Source organism: Calypte anna, chromosome 3 (assembly GCF_003957555.1).
Source record: "Calypte anna isolate BGI_N300 chromosome 3, bCalAnn1_v1.p, whole genome shotgun sequence".
NCBI lineage: Eukaryota > Metazoa > Chordata > Aves > Apodiformes > Trochilidae > Calypte > Calypte anna.
In genome coordinates this window covers 51,792,394-51,814,127 of record NC_044246.1, presented here as the reverse complement: position 1 = coordinate 51,814,127, position 21,734 = coordinate 51,792,394, and the positions used below count along the sequence as shown (strand labels likewise).

Sequence of the window (21,734 nt, the reverse complement as noted above, 5' to 3'; positions counted from 1 at the left end):
ATGATACAAATTGTGTTCAGAAGGATGGCATAACTCATAAATATTTACAGTCAGACACATCATTCAAAGACATTTACTAGTCAGGCAAAATATATGTAGATGTTGTGGAAATGCAGTATATTTGTACATTGTGTTAATGCATTGATACAGGCTGGTTCAAAATGCAGTTTCAAGCTGTATGGTTACATGACTCTACATTTGTCTTGAACAGTAATGTTTCTTAATGGACTATCCAGCTTCTTTGATCCTTTCTATTGGTGTATCTTTGCTTCTTAACAACCTACCTACATTTCACCAAGCCATTGGCCAGACTGGAAAAATTTTCACTGTGTGTGTGCATTTTCCCTTGCATGCCAAAGCAGACAAGCAAGATCTGATTGACTGATTGGGCTGACTTTGATTTTGGTGGGAGCAAGGCCCAAGCATCAATATTTGAAGAGAGGCCAGTAACAAGTCACTTAACTTATCTCCCCTTTCCTCCTATCGCAAGCTCTTGTTTATGTCAGGTTCCCTGAAGTTTTAAACACACATACCATTTTCTCAGATATATTCAAGTCACAGTACTCTAAATGTATGAGATTGTTTTTTCTCCCAGGAGGTTTATTTGCTGCTCAGGTGGGACTTTTTCGGAGCGCCGCACAACAAGTACTGTATTTGTTTCCATAATGCCACTAAGAGATGAGATAAATATTACAGATTTTTACTGTGATTTGACCTCTCTGTGCTGCTTCAACAGCATCTCCCCACCCTACTTGTGCAACATTTCTCCACTGCCCTGCTGTCACCGTTATTCCCTATGAATAACTGCTGAATATGTGCACCAGAAGAATGAAATGAGGTGGGGGTTGGTGTATTCTCCCAATTAACAAGAAATAGGACAAGAGGAAATGGCCTCAAGTTGTGCTGGGGAGTGGATATTAGGAAAAACTTCCTCACTAAAAAGTTGCCAGGCACTGGAACAGGCCGTTCAGAGAAGTGGTGCAGTCACCATGTCTGGAGCTATTTAAAACACAGCTATATCTGTGAAATAGTAAATAAAAGCCCATAAGTCCAAGTTCTGGATCTCTGCCTCCATTGCCAGTGAGGATTCTGGTCCAAGCAAGGGGAGAACTTGTCTCAATCAGAACTTATCTACATGAAGCATAATGACATATTGGGATTAGGTAAATTTTTTTTCTCTTTTTGTTACTTCAGTACCATTAGCCAAGTGACAAGAGTGTACAATCCACCCTGTATAGCACCACTGACTCTGATTTTGCAACCTTAGTGTTTGAGTGTCTTAGTATCATGTTTGGTGAGACAATGGAGCAAGTGCTAATATTGTGATTAAAAGCATATATATCAGCTTAGCAGCTACGAATGGGTAAGATCAATATAATATAATATAATATAATAAATGTTTTAAATGCTGTAAGCAGGGACATGTCTCTCCTCTGTGCTTGCTCACACATGCCTAATGATGCTTACAATTGAAGAGGATGGTGACAGTTCTCCTGATCTGACCTGACAGGCATTATAGACATGGAGTTATTATGTACATCTGCCTGTCAGGGTCAAAATGGTAACCATTTGAGCTGGACCCAGAACTGATTGTTGTGCTGACCTTAGCTCACCACCTCAGACTTTAGATAAGTGCACTTGCTTGCTCAGCTTTCGGTGTGAATTAGAAACAAAACATCCAGATTTGCTGATGGTTTAATTAAATCATGCCATTTTTACCATCAATCAGATCTGTCATTGCCTGTTGAGGAGGACATGAGCTGCAGTGATGCTTAAAGTGAGATGAAAGATTGCATCGTAACGATGATAAATATAACTGACCCAAAATGTAAATTTTTATGACCATGAAGGGAAGAGATGGAAGGACATTAAACATTAATTAGTTAATGCACTACAGTAAAAACTTGACATAAAGCCCCCAGGAGCTTTGCTTCCCAGGTTCATTACCCATCTCCTCTCAGTGGATGGAGCCCAGGGAGATGGGGCTGGAGCAGAGGAGCAGACAGGGAGGAGGATTTGTCAAGGCAGTGGACACAGGAGGTATCAGCCACTTCCCAGATAGTTTGACACTGCTGCTACCCTATTCCTGCCCTCCTGCCTAACTTGGTGAAGTCAGCCTCCCTCCTCCACCTGTCCCAGAGAGACATGAGACCACAGAAGTCTTTGTTTTTCTGATAACTGGCAAATGTTAATCCATGGCCCAGTGTTTTAAAAGAAGTAAAACTAAGCACCACTGACAACCCCAGCAGGAAAGATGCTGGTCTCATGCATCCTGGGATGAATCTGGAACAGCTCCATTTGCTTGGCTACATCCTTCCCAGGGGGAGCCATGAACAGCCCAGCATCTTTGTCAGCTCTGCCCTCACTTCACAAACTTTCTCTAGTATTATCTCTGGTGGCAGTGTTCATTGGCCCTGTCCTCATTTGTACTGTCAAAACCATCCTCCAGTTATTTGGATCTTACAGCTGCTATTCACAGAATTTGCATTATTTGAATATTCAGTTAATACTTTTATTTGCTTGAGAACTCTTTTACTGATTCAAATTAAATGCATTTTAGTTATAAAGCACAAATAACACAACTATTTCTTTTTTTTTTTTTCTCTCTGTTGCAGATGGCTAAATAAAAATGGGATTCGGGAAATTGAAAATCATGCATTTAATGGAACCTACCTGGATGAGCTGTAACTATTTCTGTTACTTACCATTCTGAAAAGCAATCATTAGAAGGTAGTAACTTCTATAAATTTTTTTTAATCTCAGATTGTTTTAGCATCAGTACAATTGTGTTTTTCAGAAATCTAAGTGATAATCACAACCTAGAAACACTACCAAATGAGGTCTTCCACGGAGCTAACGGGCCCGTTGTTTTGTAAGTAACATTCAGTTATTATTTTTCTTACTATTAACTCCATAGATAAAAGAGGAGAGCATGTAAATGCCAGTCTGCATTTCAACATCTCACAAAATCTGGAGTTCAATACTGGAAGGGCAGTTCTGAGCATAAAAAAAAAATGGAGTCTGTGTCTGAAATTTCAGTCTATATGTGTTTTCACTTTGTCCTCAAGTTTTTGGAAGTATTTAATTCCAGGGATTTAGATCCAGATTTCTGTCCACAGTTGATTAAGCTCTCTAAGAGAGTAGTTCTGCCACATATTTTCCTGAGAAAAATGCTATTAGTGTTTTGTTTGAGCAAAACCAGCAATAGATGAGTGGATCCTCAGTGTTTATGTCTGGATTGCTTACCTCTCAAGATCTGTCCCTGCAGTCCTGAAGCTTAATTCTAAAGATTAAGGAACCTTAAAGGAACAGGGATTGGGATGTCGCATCCCCTGTAAGCGTGGGTATGACATATATCACACAATTGCAGCAGGATGTCTTTGGGGGTTGATAAGATGGAAAGCAGGATCTCAGCAGCAGAAAACTCATCAGCAAGGTGTTCATGGATCTCAGTCACCATTACCTCAAGACACAGTTTTCAGTGGGATCTGAGTGGCTGTGGCTGCACACAGCTGCTGGTGTTCCTGAGCACAAGCTACACCACCTAAGAACTGCATCAGAAACATGGGAGTAATTTTTTGTCTCACCACTTCCTTAGACCCTTTATCTCTTGAGAAAGATAGAGGCTCTCTAGATGTGCAGAGAGAGACAGGAGTCACCCAGAAAAGGTAAAAACGCAACTGAATCTGTTGGAACATTTTACACGCAGGTGACAGTGGATAGGAATATAAATAAGGAAGGAGAAAAAAGACTGGTTAAGGTTGAGTTCAGATCAGAGCTTTTCTGAAGGTCTTTTTTCCCCATTGTGATGGTCAGTGACATGGTATGAAGAGTTACAGTATGGGTTACTGCACTTGTCTTCATTTCCATCGCATCATCCTTTTTTGGAAAAGGCTGCCAATGGAACATCTTTTCAGCAAACATATCCTTGATGTTTACTTTCAAAAGAATTCTTTCCTGTAGCAAAAATTAAATGCATTTTCTTTGCAAGCTGTGGCTGGTATATTCTGGAGGTTTATCAAGTTGATTTTGCTGTTCTTCACATTCATTTGGTAGTTCAGTTTCTAACACTGAACTATTTGTGTGCAAAGTTTTCTAGTATTACCAGTACATCTGATGTTCTATGGATGGAAAATTACCTTTTTAGCCTTAGATCATGAAAGAAGAGCCTTCTTACTCATCTGTCACTATACTGTACATTAGTAATGCACTTTCACTTGTGGAAATGATTGACCCATAATCATATCTTTGCCAGGACAAATAGTAGTGCTTCAATAAAAATTGTGTTGCAGACTGCAGTGTTTCATTAGGGTGAATGTCAGAATGTTTTAACTCTTGATCTTCCTGAACCAGTATTCCACAATCAATTATTAACCAACTTTTATTTTCTGATTCAGTATATTAGAAAAAGCATGTGAAGAAACACTAACACAAATAGTAAAGTGATAAAGCATCAATTTTAGATCTCTATAGGATATACAGTTTCACCAATCAATTCTTCTCTCATGTGTACAGCTCTTGGCTGAACTGGAATATCTCTTTTGGAAAGACATTCATGTTCTGAGATACAGTATTTCAGTGATGATAGTAGGCAAGTAAATCAAATGCCTAATTACTGACACACCTGTACACAATCCTTCCATAGAGAAATACACTGTGTTTACCACTTGTAGCTTCACAGCTTCAATTTTCAGCCATCTTGTTTCATTTAATCATCTTATGGTGCTCCCAGAGCTGTAGTGGTTTACACCACCTTTTATTGAAGTCTTTAGGAGTACTCTGGCTGCAGCCTGACTCAGATGAAGGTCTGTGTTCCATCCCATCTTTGAAATTTGTTTTCACTGAGAAGCCCACATAAGGGGGCCACAGAAGAGTTTCAGTAGATCCTCAGCTTGACGGCTGAGTCCCTGTAGCACAGTCAGAGTTTAGATGCATGCACGGAGAAAATTGTTATCACTGATCCGTTTACCCCTCTCTGATTTCTGCACCTCCAGCCATTTCTTGCTATTTCTGTATGTGCCTTTCAAACGTCATCAGTTGGTCAGTAGTTTTGCTAATCCAACAGAGACTCCCGGTGGGAAAAAGAAGTGACTGGAAAAGAAGTCAGATTCACTTTGCTGCTCCTGCAGTAGCTGCTGTTGGGGCTGCTGGCTAGCAGCAAAGCAATAATACAAGAGCATATATTGCAGTCACCAGTGCTTTCTGGCTTGATTTCCTACTGCCACTTTATCATCTTGGTCATTGTGCTTATTTAATTTATCAGGCCTCTAACTAGAGAAGAACATCCTAAAGAACCTCCACACTGTGGTCTGCCCATGATAACTCAGTGGACTAAGTTAGTAAGCCACTATCTATCCCTGACAAACATACAAAAAACCCCTGCAGTAGTATGCATGCCACTTTCCCTAACTTGCTTCTGTTTGTGCACAATAATTAGCATAAAAGGGATGATTTATTTAAAAAAAACATATTTTAATGAAAAAATATTCAACATTTATTACATTAATGCCCAGAGACGCATCAATATTTAACTATTTTTAAGATTAAGTGATAGTCCTGTTCAAATCTACTTGTCATTTCCACTTAGTATAGTAACAGTTTGGACTCCAAGATTTTTAGCTATCAAGCCAAAGAAAACATGTTCTATGCTCTTGTTGAGAAATATGAGCCCTTGTGAGGTTTCATAAGCTCATAATTATGCCATGAGTGATGCTGTCTGTGGGTTTAGGCAGAAAACTGCTCTTTGATTGCGTCATGAGCATATAGTCTAGGTGGCATTTTCACTATGAAACCTACTAAAGGCAATAGTCAGTCTATGAAACAATCAAGGTTGCTCATTGCAATCTAAGTATGCTTTCATGTAGGTAAGAAATAGCCTAAAATGTACCTGCTGCTTTTAGCTCCTGTGAGAAATGGGTCAGACACAGAACAACGCCAGGACCATAGCCTAGCTTCTCTCAGCCTGTCCCACAAAAAGTTGAAGTATTTCTGATTCCACAGGTCCATCTAACCCTTCCAGGAGAAGTTATGGCCCCAGATCAGGCTAGCAGAGTGAAGTCTATGTTTTCTCCTTTGCTGCCACAGCTCATGGTCCAGTTGTTGAAGGTGCTGCATTCCTTCAGAGTCTGGATGAAAAGCCTCCACCTCTGGGCACAGCATGGACACAAAGATCACCTTTCCCATCACCACTGACTGCTTTACTAGCTATGAGTTTGTTAGACATGATTATCCATAAGCTAAAGACCATGGGTTCAAACAGAGACATTTTTTCAGTATTGATTTTGTTTCTTAAGACAGAAAATAGAGGGAAAATTTCCATATAGTACAAAGTAACTGTTTAAAATTTACTACAGGCTGATAAAACCTGGTCTTTTCCTCACATGACACAACTCTACTGCATTAAAACAATAACAAAAACAGTTTGTGAATGTTGAGTAATAGAGATCAAATAATATGTTGTCTTGATACCATACTGCTACGGGTTAGTTGAAACCTGTATACTGTAGAGGTCGTGGAAAAACTTACAGGTATTGTCAGTCCAGTTCCTTGATTAGGGAAAATTCCTTTATTTTCTCAAAGAGTAACAAGTAGAGCAGCCTTAGCAAGCACTGCATCCTGGGTCAGTCTCCAGCCAGAGGAGATCAGGGGCTAAGGGAAGACAAAGTGATTTTCCATAGTCCATTTTACTGTTGATCTATGGGAAAGAAGCATGCCCTCGGCTCTCACAAGCTGAGGGATGCAGTTTGTGCTCTAGTGGGGGAAATATGGGGACCTTTTGTGCCATATGTTACATTCTGTATTTCTGAGTATCCCTTAGCCTGGAGATGGAGCATCCTTGGTCCTGCATGGCCTAAATCAAGACTTAGTGTGTGTAAAATTATTTTCTTTTTAAAATCCTTACTAATGCTCTCTTTACTCTGTTCTTAGCTGCCATTTCCATTGCTGCCCATGAGAGGCTGTCCCACTCAGTAACTGCCTTACCCATAAACATCTCTCCTAACCTCTTGCAATGTTGCCCCCTTTCTTCATTTAAGTCTGTGCTCTTTGCTTTTTAAACTTCTGAAAATGTTTTGTTATTTTTGTTCCTCACAGTTTGAACTGAGTCACCCCTCTCTCAGTTCACTTTGTCTTACCAATGAGTACAAAACCTGATATCCAGAACCTATCCCCACACCTGTATATCCCTATGGGCTTCTCTCTCTGTGTTTATTGCCTTTGCCACAGCAGTCTACCATGATGTGACATTTGTGTAAAAAACTTATGTTGTGTTTTCATCAGCAATTTTTTATCCTGTAGCAGGATTCTGGTTGGAGCATTTACTGTGTGTTTACTAAACCCAGAATCATATGGCAGCGATGGTTTATGTCATTGCTAATTCTTACTCAGAAAGTTTGGGGATTTTTTTTTTCTTTTGTTTTTTTTTCTCAGATCAGATTAACAGTACTTGATTTTTGGCAGTATTAGTTCAGGTTTCCTGGAGAAATACCTAGCTCACCCCCAGATTCTGTTTTGAGCATAGATTTCCAGTTGATCTCCTTCCAGAAATAAATGAGCATGACAGTCTAAAACACCTGACCACTGTTAAGCAGGAGTAAATCTGCTTTTTACCAGTATGTTCATGTGTTTTCTTAAAGGGATATTTCAAGGACAAGAATCAGTTTCCTGCCAAGCCATGGATTAGAACTCATTAAGATGCTAAGAGCAAGGTCTACATACAATTTAAAAAAGCTTCCTGATTTAAGCAAATTTAGATCTTTGATTGAGGCAAACTTCACCTATCCTAGCCACTGCTGTGCATTTACAAACTGGAAAAGACAAAAGTAAGTGATGTCATTTGTTTTTCGTTTTGGTGCTTTTCAGTACTTGATAGTGAATTCAATAAAGTTGCTCAAAATCAGGATAGAAAAGGTGTCTTCAGTGCAGGTAGGTAAATCAATATAAATAAATAAATATACAGTACATAACAGCTTATGCATGCTCCACAATGCACTACCTCTCCATTGCAAGACAGTAAAGAATGGGATAGCTGTGTTACCATCATCATTTTCTATAGCTGAGGCTCTAGCCCCAACCTGTCATAGGTCCATCTTCACTGGGACTTGCCATCCAGGATCAGCCTGCAACCATGCTAAGGGCGTTCAACAGGTAAAGTTTGAGAACTTTTCAGGAGGTAGCTGGAGGCAAAGCTCTGTTTGCAGAAAAGATGGTCCCTACTTGGCCACCAATTTGGATGGGTAACAGGATCACTGAGGGTTCTTTAACTCTCAGAAAGCAACACAGATGCTGAAACACTGTCCAACCAAGCATCACAGATGTGCTGTCTAGTTCACCTACACAGCACTTCTGGGTCGGATTTCTGAAATGGTTCATCTAGAGCAGACCCCTTCCCAGATCAGAAGAGAAATGTGGGATGCTGGAGTGCTTTTTTAGACTCTCAAAGTAATTTTCAGTGCTTGGTTTAATTTTCCATTAGCAAATCTAAGCGAGGCTTCAACCATCAGTGAGACTTCAGGTATCTGATTCTCATTAAGCATTTTTCAGCTGCTCAGATAGACTTTAAGTGTATACATTAACTAGCTAATGAACCTCCTGAATCTGTGTCACTGGAAAACACAAGGAACTGATACCTACAGAAACCCCTGTTATACATCAAAGTTCTTCCTTTATTGTTTGTCACCCAAGACGTGGAATTTTCCATCGCAGAAAAAAAAGGTATGGATAAGTGTTACAGTTCAAGACATCGTTTTCAGAAGTTGCCTAAAGGTAAAGCCGTGCAGAGAAAATGTAAACTATTCGTAGATTCTATTTAATACTTATAAAAGCCATTTATTTTACTTTTAGCCTTGTGCTGGCACCAGACAATGAAAAATAACTGGTCTTAGTTTGTGCTGATAGGTAATAAATATGACCTACATGTCTTTGCAAAACTGTGAACAGTGCAAGTATGGTTGTGAATTCTACAGTGATATAGGAAGGAATCCAACCCCCACTGTTTATTTTTCATTGAAAATGCTAAACTTTTTGTTAAAGTGGCTTATCAGCAGGAGACATTTTCACATACTTCTGCAGGCATATGCAGACACAGTTCTTGGCATCTTGCTAAGTAAAAATGGGTCCAGTCCTACTAGCACTGGTGGCAAAGAGGTATTTGCTGAAGAGTCTAATGGAAGCATGTGTAGCCATGAGTCTGCAGAGGGACCTTGATATCACTGTGATTCATATTTCTCAAGGCACTTGGCTTCCGGACTGCTTGGACCAAATCAGGACCCAAATCCCAGAACCTACGCCTTAAATTAGGCTACTGGAAATTTCAAATACAAACTAAGAGCTACTATTGAAAATACAAACTAAGAGCTACTATTGAAGGAAAGCTAAAATGGTCCTGATCTTTTGGTAAACTTTCAGTGTTTAGTCTCTTCACTTGGGCTTTAAATAACTTCCATATTTTCACAGACTGGAACAGGCTGCCCAGGGAAGACATTGAGTCACTATCCCTGGAGGTATTTAAAAACTTGGAGCTGTGGCACTTAGGGGCATGGTTAATTGGTGGACTTGGTAGTGTTAGGTTACTGGTTGGACTTTATGATCACAAAGGTTTTTTCCAGCCCAAACAATTCTATGATACTATAACACACTTGCTCCAGGCAAATAAAGCCCACAGCACTCACTCGCCCCTTGGAAAAGCCCCACTTTAAGAAGCCTCTGCTCTGTCAAGTAAGAAGCCAAGGGGGACACTGATAGCTATTTCCACATCCTAAGCAAGTGCAATTTTGCAAAGAAATGCCAACAAACTGTGCAGAACTCACCTAACCCAATCATGGATGATCAACAAGCTGGGCTGGAGCACCATTCAGTGGTGGGGCTGCTCTGGGACAAGTTTCTGGTCATGACTTCATGGCCCCCTAGAGTATCAGGTGTAACATAATGGTAAGAAATAGTATGAAAGTTGGTGATGCTCTTCTTTATATGGATAAACATACAAGTGTACTATACATTACTTGAATAAACGTACAAGTGAACTGTATCACACTGGCCAGTGGAACAAAGTTGAGTGTATTTATGTATGATTTAATAGTTACCAGATGTAACTTTCAAAAAATAATAATCATAAATGCAAAATTATTAGGAGCAACTATTTACATTAACTTATCCTGTTAACTGCTTTAAAAAATAATTAAAATGTTAGTTTCTTTCACACAGCCATGTGTCTTGTAGTGAAACTGGTGGAAGACTGATATCATCCCTCCAGCTTAAAAAGAGAAAATGGATGTATTTGCTTCAGTTTGAATATCAGTAATATTTCCATACACTTTAGCAGAGGTTAGTCACACATACAATAGCTACACCCACCTTCATTTCAAAGCAGGTTTCTTGACAGATCACACAAGTTGAGTGTGCACTGAAAACCTCTCGAGTCATTTAATATTATGTTATTAATAGTTTAGTAATAGTTTGCAGTGCTTGGTGGCACCAGGTGTACAACCTCTTTGGTGAGAGCTGTGCCAAGGTCAGTGCAGCAGGCATTACTTGGAGTGGTGACAACCATGATGTGACCTGATGTGCTGTGCAACTGCTGCTCTCCCGTGGGTATTTGGGTCTCAGAATGATTCCAGGTAGCCCAGGGATGATAAAAAGGATTCCTTGTCACCCCGAGAGGTGCATTTCTAAGGATCATGGCAGCAGTTGATGTTCACATGGAAAATCTGGTGTAGTGAAATGAGGCAACGAGGTGCCACTAATTCCCAGGGAGTGGCATGAGCTTGTGTTAAAAGCCCACCTGTGCCTGATTAGGGCAGGCCTCCACTGTGCATGAGCAGGATTAGGGGGCCAATAAAAGGTAGCTCATGCGCAGTGGGGGCCCACCCTAATCAGGCACAGGTGGGCTTAACACAAGCTCATGCCACTCCCTGGGAATTAGTGGCACCTGGTTGCCTCATTTCACTACAACCTGGGAAGGCATGAAGAGAAAGATGTGTGGCCCCATCCTGATTGCCATGTGTATGTAAGATTTCCCCTCTCTTTTGTTGCATTTGAGAGTCTTAGATAAAATAGGATAGTGAATTGTGGCCAGTCACCTCTTCCAAACCTGCTTACACCGGGAAATAGGCTCTGTTATGATAACAGAAATCTTAAACTTGTTAAAGCATCAGTGCTTTTTGAATTTTGGAAGTTGTTGCATGAAGCATAGCTCTGCCACACTGACACAAAGTAAATGATAGGAAATTTTTTTTTTTTTTTATTTCATTCCACAAAAAATTGTCTGATAAATAATGATCTGTAGATTTATCACACTGGAATATTCTGATGCTGGCCGAACACACAGTAAACTACTTTTTAGGACAAGCTGAACTTCCCTCACATTTTTCTGTGACTGGAAAACAATATTCTTGAACTGTGGATAGAGCAGAGGCTGCATGTTAAAACCCTCAACTTGACATAGAACATTATGAACTTCAGCAAGCTTTCAGCTTCCTTTGACATAAAGATCACCTTGTGCCTAAAAGAATGACATTGATCTGACTCTGTCCTTACATTGATCATTATTCTTTGGATGATGTGTCACTTGAAATCCTACTTTTTAAAAAAGATGTGGCAGCATCAGGAGTCATGTTTGGGGCTTGTTTCATGAGAACATAATATCAGTTGCTCACAACTCACTTGATGTCACGTTTCTGTGAGGATGATTTGTTTGAGATGAGGCTTAACACGGAACCTACGCTGGATCCAGATGAAGTGCATAAAAGAACTACTGGTACAAAGGCAGTAAATTTTGTTTATTTTGTCAGCACACTCTGCCAACTTTAGTGTTATTATTTAAGTTGCCCTTTCTCTAGTTGGTTTGTCAGAGGGTTTACCTGAGCAACGTGATGTTAAAGAGTAACAGAGGGTTACATATAGATTGAAAAAATAGTAGCATCATAGAAACACAGAATAATTTGGGTTGGAAAGGACCACTAAAGGTCATCTAGTCCAATCCCCATGCAGTAAGCAGGGACACCCTCAACTAGGTCAGGTTGCTCAGAGTCCCATCAAGCCTCACCTTGAATATTTCCAGGGATGAGACCTCAAGTACCTCCTTAGGTAATCTGTTGCATTTTTGAAGCACCTTATTGGTAAAGATTTTTTCCCTAACATCAAATCTAAATCTACTTTTCTCTAAGTTAGAACCATTGCCCCTATCACTACAGGCCCTTGCAAACAGTCCACTCCAGCCTTACTGTAGCTCCCCTTCAGATACGGGAAGGTCACTATTAGGTCTCTCCAGAACCTTCTCTTCTCCAGGATGAACACAGCCCAACTCCCTCATCCTGACATTGCAGGAGAGGTGTTCCAGCCCCCTGATAATTTTTGTAGCCCTCCTCTGGAAATGCTCCATCAGATCCATCCTTTCTGTATTGAGGACTCCAGAACTGTATGCACTACAGGTCTGTATGCAATAAGGCCTTACCAGAGCAGAGCAGAGTGACAGAATCACCTGTCTTGATCTGCTGGCCATGATTCTTTTGATGCAGCCTAGGATGGAATTGGTCTTCTGTGAAGTATGTTACCATACCTACTGACTCCAAAAGGAGCAAGCATCATCCCTTGCCAAAAAAAGTTGTAGCTTCTTGCTCTGAATGTACACAAAGGGCAAATTTCCCAGGGCTAAGAGCTGGTAAGCAGTCAGTCAGTACCAGAGAACACATCTTTCCTCAGGAGTCTGAAACTGCCCATTGGTTCATGGTACTTGCAAGCAGCCAGGAGACTCCTCACCACTCATCCTTGGAACAAAAAGCTAACACCAGGGGAACATGATTTTATTTGGAACCGCTGACTGTAAAGTGATCCAAGAATGACTAAATTGTAGTAATAAAAAATATTTCTTTGGCCTTACATAGCAGTCTTACCAAGGGACAGATTGAGCTTCAGTGTGTTCATAATTTGGGAAAAAGTTTATTTTTAACTCGTGGCTGAGAAATGACTGGATAAAAACATTTCTCTCAGTAGCTTTATGAAGAGTTACCTATTGCAGTAGCTTTCAGTGCCCTTGAGTGCCTGTTGCACTCAAAACTGAGGGACTTACTCTCCTGTTATCGCTCCTTGGAAACATATATTCTCTTTCAGCTAGAGAACTGTTGATATATTGATCAATACACTGGCCCCCTCATTCATCCTTATGCGAGCAGAACACAAGGGAGCAAAATGTAATGCCTTGTTATTGCTATGGTGACCTCCATAGTGCATACTTGACCTCACAGAAAATCAGTTTTCTGTCTCAGTTGACAGGTAAAATAAAAAATATTTATAATAGTAGAGGATGATCAGTACCTCATAGGAAATGTCCCTCACCTTCTGGTGCTGAGCCTTCATTAGTTTTCCTTTCTTGCGGATCTTTTAAACTTCATTTTTGGAAGACATTCTGAGTCCACAGAGTCAAAGGGTAAAATTAGGTTACAAAAAAGAGCCTTCCTTTTTAAGATGTTACCAAAAGTTCAACAATTTCAGTCTAACTTGCCTAGAAAGCTTTTTTCCCAACTATCCTGCAGGTGAGCCTGAACTGTGTTGATTTTGTAAAACATTGTCAGCTTTTTTATTCCCTAACAAAGATTAAGTATGGATCCATTTTATGTAAAGTTGTGTATGTAAGCTTCTGGAACACCGAACTTCAAAGAAGGTCCAGGAGAAGCAGTCTGATCCTTCATTTCATGTTAACACACCTTGATATTTCTTAGCTTGGCAGAGCTCATCATCTTTCTATTATCTCAGTCAAAACATGTTTCTTCCTTTGGTCTAGGCATGGAGAAGGACATAGAGTTCATCCTCTAGGAAATAAAGCCAAACACACAACTATCAAAAAATACTAATTTTAACTTCAAAGGCATTTTTTCTTGAAACACTTTTCCTTTATTTCTTTTAAGTACCTTTTCTAAATTACTTACCTTTTTTTTATAAAGTATGTAAAATGATTAAAAAAGATTTTCTGACAGAAACAAAGTGACTACAGTTACTACAAAAATATTGCATTTGTTCGGTGGTTTCATTTGGTTTGGCTTCGCTTTGCATCATTTCACATGGTTTCAAATCCATTTTCTTTGAAAAACAGTTTTTAAGCAAAATGTTCTGCCCTGTCTCATTTTTGTATCTGTGTTGGTATCTGACATCTAGAGATTATCTGGAACACTCTATGAATTTATTTATTCTATTTATTTGTGTAAATGGCCAGTTAACACTATAATATGGAATACTAAGGATGAAGTGAACAAACTGCAGTTGTTCTGTGCCCTGAAGGAGTTAAAAGAATGAATATGGGACAATGATTGCCGAAAGCATCAGTAAAAAGGGAATTTGAGAGTAATATTAAGAAACAGTAGCATTATTGTTATTACACAGAGACTTTATGGGCACAGCTGAAATTACTCATTCTTCACAGTTCAGTCTTAAGTAGAAATTGATCAGCAAGTGTTTCCTCCATGAAAGAATCAACTTATCTGTGACAGGTGCTGGGAGAAATTCAGTTGAAACAAAGAAAACTTCTTACAGAATGTATCTGACCATGTTGATAATCTCATCATGCTTGCTTGTAAACAAGCATCAGGTTTTCCTTTCCCTTACATTTTAAGATGCTTCCAAATCATTTGTACTTTCATGTAATATATTATAAATGGGGATGAACCAGACTATTAATTTCAAGCTTCAGGCTATGCTATATAATCAGCTAACCAGAAAAACTGAGCTGCTTATTAAAGCTGGGTGTTTTCCTGTTTATTATATGGTTTGTGCTGCGTCTCTTAACTTCTAACACTACTCTTTTTACAATTTCAGCACTGAATTGCATCCAATATGTAGCATACCTCAGGCCAAGCAAGACCTTGATCAGCAGCATGGCAACAAGATACAAAGACTATCTCCAGATGAAGATTATATTTCCAATTACAGCATAGGATTTGACCCAGCAGAGAGTGAATTTGACTATGGTTTATGCAATGAAATAGTTAATGTAGCTTGCTCACCTAAACCTGATGCTTTCAATCCATGTGAAGATATCATGGGATACACTATTCTGAGAGTCCTGATATGGTTTATCAGTATTTTAGCTATCACTGGGAACATTGTTGTCCTCATTATTTTAATCAGTAGTCAATACAAATTCACTGTACCTCGTTTTTTAATGTGCAATCTTGCGTTTGCAGACCTCTGCATAGGTATCTATTTGTTGTTTATTGCATCTGTAGATATCCAGACCAAAAGTCAGTATTACAACTATGCCATAGACTGGCAAACTGGGGCAGGATGCAATGCTGCAGGATTTTTTACAGTGTTTGCAAGTGAACTCTCAGTCTACACACTGACTGTGATCACTCTGGAGAGGTGGCACACCATCACCTACGCCATGCAACTGGACCGCAAGGTTCGATTTCATCATGCTGTGATTATAATGATTTTTGGATGGCTGTTTGCTTTCACAGTGGCACTGCTTCCCATATTTGGAGTCAGCAGCTACATGAAGGTCAGCATCTGTTTGCCCATGGATATAGAAACACCATTTTCTCAGGCTTATGTTATATTTCTTTTAGTGTTGAATGTACTCGCGTTTGTTATTATATGTGCCTGCTACATCTGCATCTACTTTACTGTGAGAAACCCCAATGTCATCTCCTCAAACAGTGACACCAAGATTGCCAAGCGCATGGCCATACTGATCTTCACAGACTTCCTCTGCATGGCACCCATATCTTTTTTTGCAATATCAGCCTCACTCAAGGTTCCTCTAATCACAGTGTCCAAATCCAAGATACTTCTGGTTTTGTTTTACCCCATCAATTCCTGTGCTAACCCTTTTCTCTATGCCATTTTTACAAAGACTTTCCGCAGGGATTTCTTTGTTCTGTTGAGCAAGTTTGGTTGCTGCGAAATGCAAGCCCAGATTTACAGAACAGAGACCTCCTCATCTGCTCATATCTTCCACACAAGAAATGGATACTGCCCTTCTGCATCAAAAAAAAGTGATGGGACTCCTTATTCATTGGTTCCTCTGAATCACTTGAACTGACATGCTTGCATGAATTTGTGTCTGAGGCAGTGTGATAATCACTTTCGTTGTGAATTTGAATAATTGCTTCATCCTAGCCTGTATAATTATTTAAGAGAAAAAAAATATTTCCACTTTGCTATCTTTGTTCAATGAACAGCCATCAGACATGAGACACCAGCTTCACCTGTTCTTGAAGGACAAAAACCAAAACTTCAGAATATGCCAAAGCATCCTTGTAGAATTGTCTCAAGAAATAAAGATTTTAAACTGGTATCTCCCACAATACAGGCAGAGATTCCTTTAATTCTAGGAAGATGTTAGCTGCTTATTGAGAATCAAGTAGTGCTTATGGACAGTCGAAAGGAAAAGAACAATTAGCATTATTTTCCTGTGAAGCATATTATAAAAATTAGAGATAATTAGCTCTTTTCGTTAATCCTGTCTCCTGGGTTTAAGGGAGACAGAAGGCCAACTTTAAGCTCTTCTTCATCCAAGACTGACTAGGAATGACAATATCTTCTGTGGCTTCCATTTCTGTTGACCACAGCAGAAAGGCAGGGGGCATCACCAGTTATACTGATTTTTGCTTTTCCACACTGCAGGGACCTGCCTTACTCTGCACAAAAGTGTCTCTTTGGGTAGGATTTGTGCTCATCTAGATTTGCAGGCTCAGAGAACCAGAGTTCATCTGGGTTTGGATCAAGGGGCTTGGTTTGGAGTTTGTTTTCAAGGTGAGAAACAGCAAGAATGAGAGCAGGAGAAACCCTTCATCATAAGGGGAATGTTTCTTGAGCTGTCCTCACAAAGTTGAGTTGAAACCACTTTCGTGTGTCAGGACCCTTTGGGTATGGTAAGGTGCTGAGTTGTGATACCTGAGACAGGTTTGCTTTACAGCAGCATTAGTGTATTGCACTTTCTGGACTGTGGAAGGGACAATGTCTAAAAGCTTTTGTGACATTCTAATAGTTCTATTTGCCCTTTCCTTTCTAAAAAAAACCCAAATCCTTCGTGTGTGCATTTATCAGATGACAGATCAAATTAGATTGATGGCCTATGACCTTAAAGGTCTTTTCCAACCAAAACAACTCCATGAAACTAAGTATATTGAAAGACCTGAAGGAAAAAATACTCTGCATATGATGAAATAACAAAAAAGAAAAAAAATCTTAATCAAGATTTCTTTATTTTACAGGGGTTTTGAATAGCATATAATGAGCATACAGAACTTCTGCATGATATCAAACTTTGTGATGTTTAATCATTCCAAGTCACACCAAAGATTTAGGGTTGGGTAGGGTATTCTCATTCCTACATGTGGGTGGGTATGTTTAGGTGGGTGGATATTTGTGTGAGTATGTGGGCTTAAAGAAAACACCAGGACAGGAAGTCTGACCTTCATTCCTCCCTCACAAACAATTCATGGTTTTGCCCCATAAGATTATAAACCTTAGGGTCTTCATGATTAAATGTGGTGTGCTTTGAATATTTCCTGCCTACTACTCCACAGATTTCAGTGCCAGTTCTTGATGCTTGTATCCATAGTTTCTGCCATCAGCTTCACATTTCAGCATCTGAACCTGATGTGAATACCTACAGGAGATGATTAATCATTCAGTCCTAACCAGGGAAGGAAACATCAGCTCCCTTGGGCATAAAACAGGGGAGATCAAAGACAGTGTGTTTTGGGGAGGGAAAATTCATTATTCAGCACAAGTAACACACCCTCCAAGATCCAGGAGAAGGAAAAATGAAAAAGCAAAACAGGAAATAATCTATATCTGACAAAGTGTTCTGACTACTCACTATTTCACAAATGCTCTATGTTATACACATTGTGCTGGTGTGCTGCCTTTAAAGCCCATCATGGCAGAAATATCTGAATTATGATGTTCCAAAATGACAAATATTCTAGTTGCTTAATAAAAATAATAAATAAATAAATAAATTCCTGAATCTATTCTTACATCAAAAATTAAAGGGTGTTTAGCAAATATTAGATCATTTTTGTTGATGAATAGGGCAAATCCTTTATAGTGCATCACACCTGTTTGTCTGGGACCTGGCAATTTGTGAATGCAAGATGATGAGATCTGGCAGTTCAGGAACCATAGAGCCACAGAATGGCTTAGGTTGGAAAGAGCCTTAGAGATCATCTACTCCGACTTCCCTGCAATGGGCATGGACACCACTCAACTAGATAAGACTGCTCGAAGCCTCATCCATCTTGGCCTTGAATGCCTCCAGGGAGGGGACATCCACAACTTTCCTGGGAAGTCTGTTCCAGAGTCTCAGCACCCTCACACTGAAGAACTTCTCCTTAAGAAGTCTAAATATATTCTTCGTCAGTTTAAAACGATTTCCTCTTGCCCTATTGCTGGACGCTTATGAAAAGTCCCTCTCCAGCCTTCCTGTGGGTTCCCTTCTGAATTCAGAAGGCAGCTATAAGGTCCTTCCAGAGTCTTCTCTTCTTCAGGCTGAACAGTCCCAGGTTCTTCAGCCTCTCCCTGTAAAAGAGGGTTTTAAGCCCCTGGATCATCTTTGTGGGCCTCCTCTGGACTCATTCCAACAGATCTATATCCTTCTTAGAGTGAGGATACCATAACTAGACGCAGTATAGGCATAGTTTAGAAGCCAGTTTCATAAACCCTCTCACACCTATGTCAGGCACCTGAACTTGATACAGCCCATCTACTTCATTCAAAACCATTGCCCAGATAATTGTCAGGACCCAGTTAAATATGCTTGACCAATAAAAACCCATGAGAAGAGACCTTGCAGGATTGTGTCCTGCAGCCAGAGTGAGACCAGGACTCGCAGCAGGAGGCTGTCCAGCCCACAGTGCCTCCTCCAGGGAGACAAGAGATGATACTTGGATAGCAACTGGAATCTTCATGTTGCCTTGTTCCTAGTAGGACAACAGCACAGAGATACTTGAGGCATAAGTCATCCTGCCCACAGGTGCTGTGCAGGAGTTCTGGGGGTAGCTCAGGCTGTGGCAGCAGCTCCAAAGCTGGGAAACTGTCTGGGTGGTTGCCAAGACAAATGCATCCTTCTGTAGTTCTCATATGTCCTTGGTTTTCATTATTTTCGGATTTTAATTTTAAGCGTCCTCCAAATTGTCAGGGGCATTGTAAGACCTGTATATTTCCCTAGGTGGAACATTGATCTGTTTATAGTAATTTTTAAAGTGTTGTTTTTAATTTGAAAAAAGCAGCATAAGGGGAAAAAAAAAAAAAAAAAAAAAAAAAAAAAAAAAAAAAAAAAGCAAGATATAGCTTATTCACACTTGTAATGTAAAAAAAGCCTGCTGGTGTCTGGTGTGGTTTTTTGGTGTCTGGTGTGGTTTTTCTCATCACTGACCAACATGTTTATGAGTGTAATCTTTAAACTCTTTTACATTCCCCTTTCTGAAATCTATTTTAATAAAACCAATATCAAAACTAAGGGCCTTGAGAACAAGTGTATGGCCAGAGATATGCTGACGAAGTATGCAATAAATGTTTCTGCTTATCTGGAGAGCTCCATTTGTGCAGCACAGCCTCCACAGTCAGGTCACTATGACCTGCAAATGAAATTGGGCTGATTAGATACTCTGCAAAGAAAATGCTCCTGTAGCCTCCCAGAGAGTTTACAAAGCACAGAAAGGTATGCTTGAAAGCTCTCAAGCAGACAATGTAGCAGCACTGAGCTGTCTTTCTTTTAACCAATGTCTTAATAAAGCACATTTCTTGTGAAATAAGACAAAGCATTGACAGAACTTTGATAGGAGCTTTTCTTAATTTTAATATATATGTAAATGGTTCATCTTATGCAAAGCAGCCTGATTTTCTTTGGTGGGCTTTGGGGATTTTTTTATTTTTTTTTAGCTGGGGGCTTCAAAGCTCTCTTTTATTGATTTTTTTTGTCCAGACAAGGGTGTGTCTGTGTGTGCATGTGTGTGTAGGAGACATAGCCCAGGGATACCAAAGAATCTGAGTCAAAGCCTGGCTCTGACTCACAGGAGAAACCTCAGAGTTGCTCCAAGTTGAAGCCCATTATTAGCTCACTCCAAAGGCTAACAGTCTACAATATCATAGTGCCTTCTGGTTGTCTTCCCTACCTTTATGTGACCCTTGCATTTCCATCTCCACCAAGCCCCTTAAATTGTCCAAATAAAGAATTATGGCTGTCTTTGCCCTTATGGTGACATTGTCAGAGTGGCATAAAGAGACTATGGTGGCAGAATTTGCTGCTTTTGACGACACAATAAACAGCTTCTTCTGTTTGATGGAAGCATCACTTTTTCAGGCATGGACACTGAGAACCCTTAACTGACCTCCCCAGGAAACACATTATCTGCTGTTGTGGTAGAAGTGTGAAATGTAGCCACTTCTGCTTGGAGGACCAAAGGCCACATCACAAAAATTGCCACTGCAGGTAAAGGTAATGGGAGCAGTTGGTCAAAATCATCAATAAAAGAAAGAACCTGACTCAGAAGATAAAATTAACCATAATCCATTTTCTTTACAATGTTGTTCTGAGGGTTGCACAGTTATAACAAGCAGGATTTGCTCATTAGAAGGCAGGTCTACATATGAGCTTGCTAAGAATGCAAGGTAAGGCTTTGCATCTCATTTAGCAAGCCTTCATATCATCTGACTACATTTCTTTCCTGTAGATCCCCTTCTAATCATTCCACTGAGTACGTGGCAAATAATCTAATATTTAATTTATGTACCTTTGTTGTTAAAAAGAGTTAATAAAGGAAAATTATTTATCCTCAAGGAATAACTTAACCAGCCATCCCCAAAAAAAAAAAAAGAAAAATGAAAGGTGAATCTGGTTCAAATGGTCATGTTAGCATATACAAACCTCCTCATCCATTTGCATCTTTAGTACAGGCATGTGTAATTTCCCATTGTATATGCAAATGTTAATTGCACATACATACTCTTCTCCAGAGTGAGTTTTTGGTCTAAGTACACAGTTAGAAGCACATATTTAAAATTATGGGCCTTGACACTTTAAAATATTCAAGAACAGGAGTAGGATTTTATAGCTGTCAGCTGGATAATTGAATTCTTCATTAGCAGTTCTTCACCAACCAGTAGGTGACCTTTAATAAGGCATGAAAGTACGCAGGAATGGATTTCAATCGTTAAATAACTGCAGGGGATCCTCTCTCCCTTACCTCTCAAGTCCATTGAAAACCTTTTGTAAAGCATTTTTTTTTGCAAGAGAAATTATGTTGAGGATGCAAAAATATGTTTCCAGGCCTAACACATCAAATGAATGCTTCACTTAACCTTATTATAGCTAAAATACTGTATTTCCTTTTTCCTGTCTCATGCAGAGTTTGCTGTGTGTTACTTGGATCATTGTTACCCCAACCTGGATACCTGCAGCAAGTCTTAGCCATTTCAAAAAAGAAGAGGAAAAATTATAAAAGATCACAGTGAGAGCAATGCACACATGGGCATGTGCTGTATTTATGAGTGGGTGGAAGACTGCAGGGCAGGATGGAGGAATATGGGTTTTTCTGATGAGTCATCCGAATACCCAGAGCTCAAAATCTGCATTAGAGTCTTTTTGACTGAAGTATAGTTCCCAGAGAACAAGCAAGAGAAATTTGCATGAGAAAATCATATGGAGGGAAAAACCTAAAAGGAAGTTCAGGTCACACATTTTTTTTCATTGCTAAATAACTCTGCTAAAGAGGAAAAGCAAAGGGTAGATCTAAATG

General features: G+C 39.6%; 1 protein-coding gene across 1 annotated transcript in view; it reads left to right on the top strand.

Annotated features, from left to right (window-relative positions):
* FSHR (follicle stimulating hormone receptor) overlaps nt 1–16,362 on the top strand; it is a 78,239-nt gene extending 61,877 nt beyond the window's left edge. The window contains exons 7-10 of the mRNA XM_008501146.2: nt 2,616–2,684; nt 2,798–2,872; nt 7,635–7,820; nt 14,803–16,362. Of these exons, the coding sequence (XP_008499368.1) occupies nt 2,616–2,684; nt 2,798–2,872; nt 7,635–7,820; nt 14,803–16,030 (1,558 nt within the window). The 3' untranslated portion in view covers nt 16,031–16,362. The remainder of the gene's footprint in view (nt 1–2,615; nt 2,685–2,797; nt 2,873–7,634; nt 7,821–14,802) is intronic.
* Nucleotides 16,363–21,734: the final 5,372 nt, after the last annotated feature.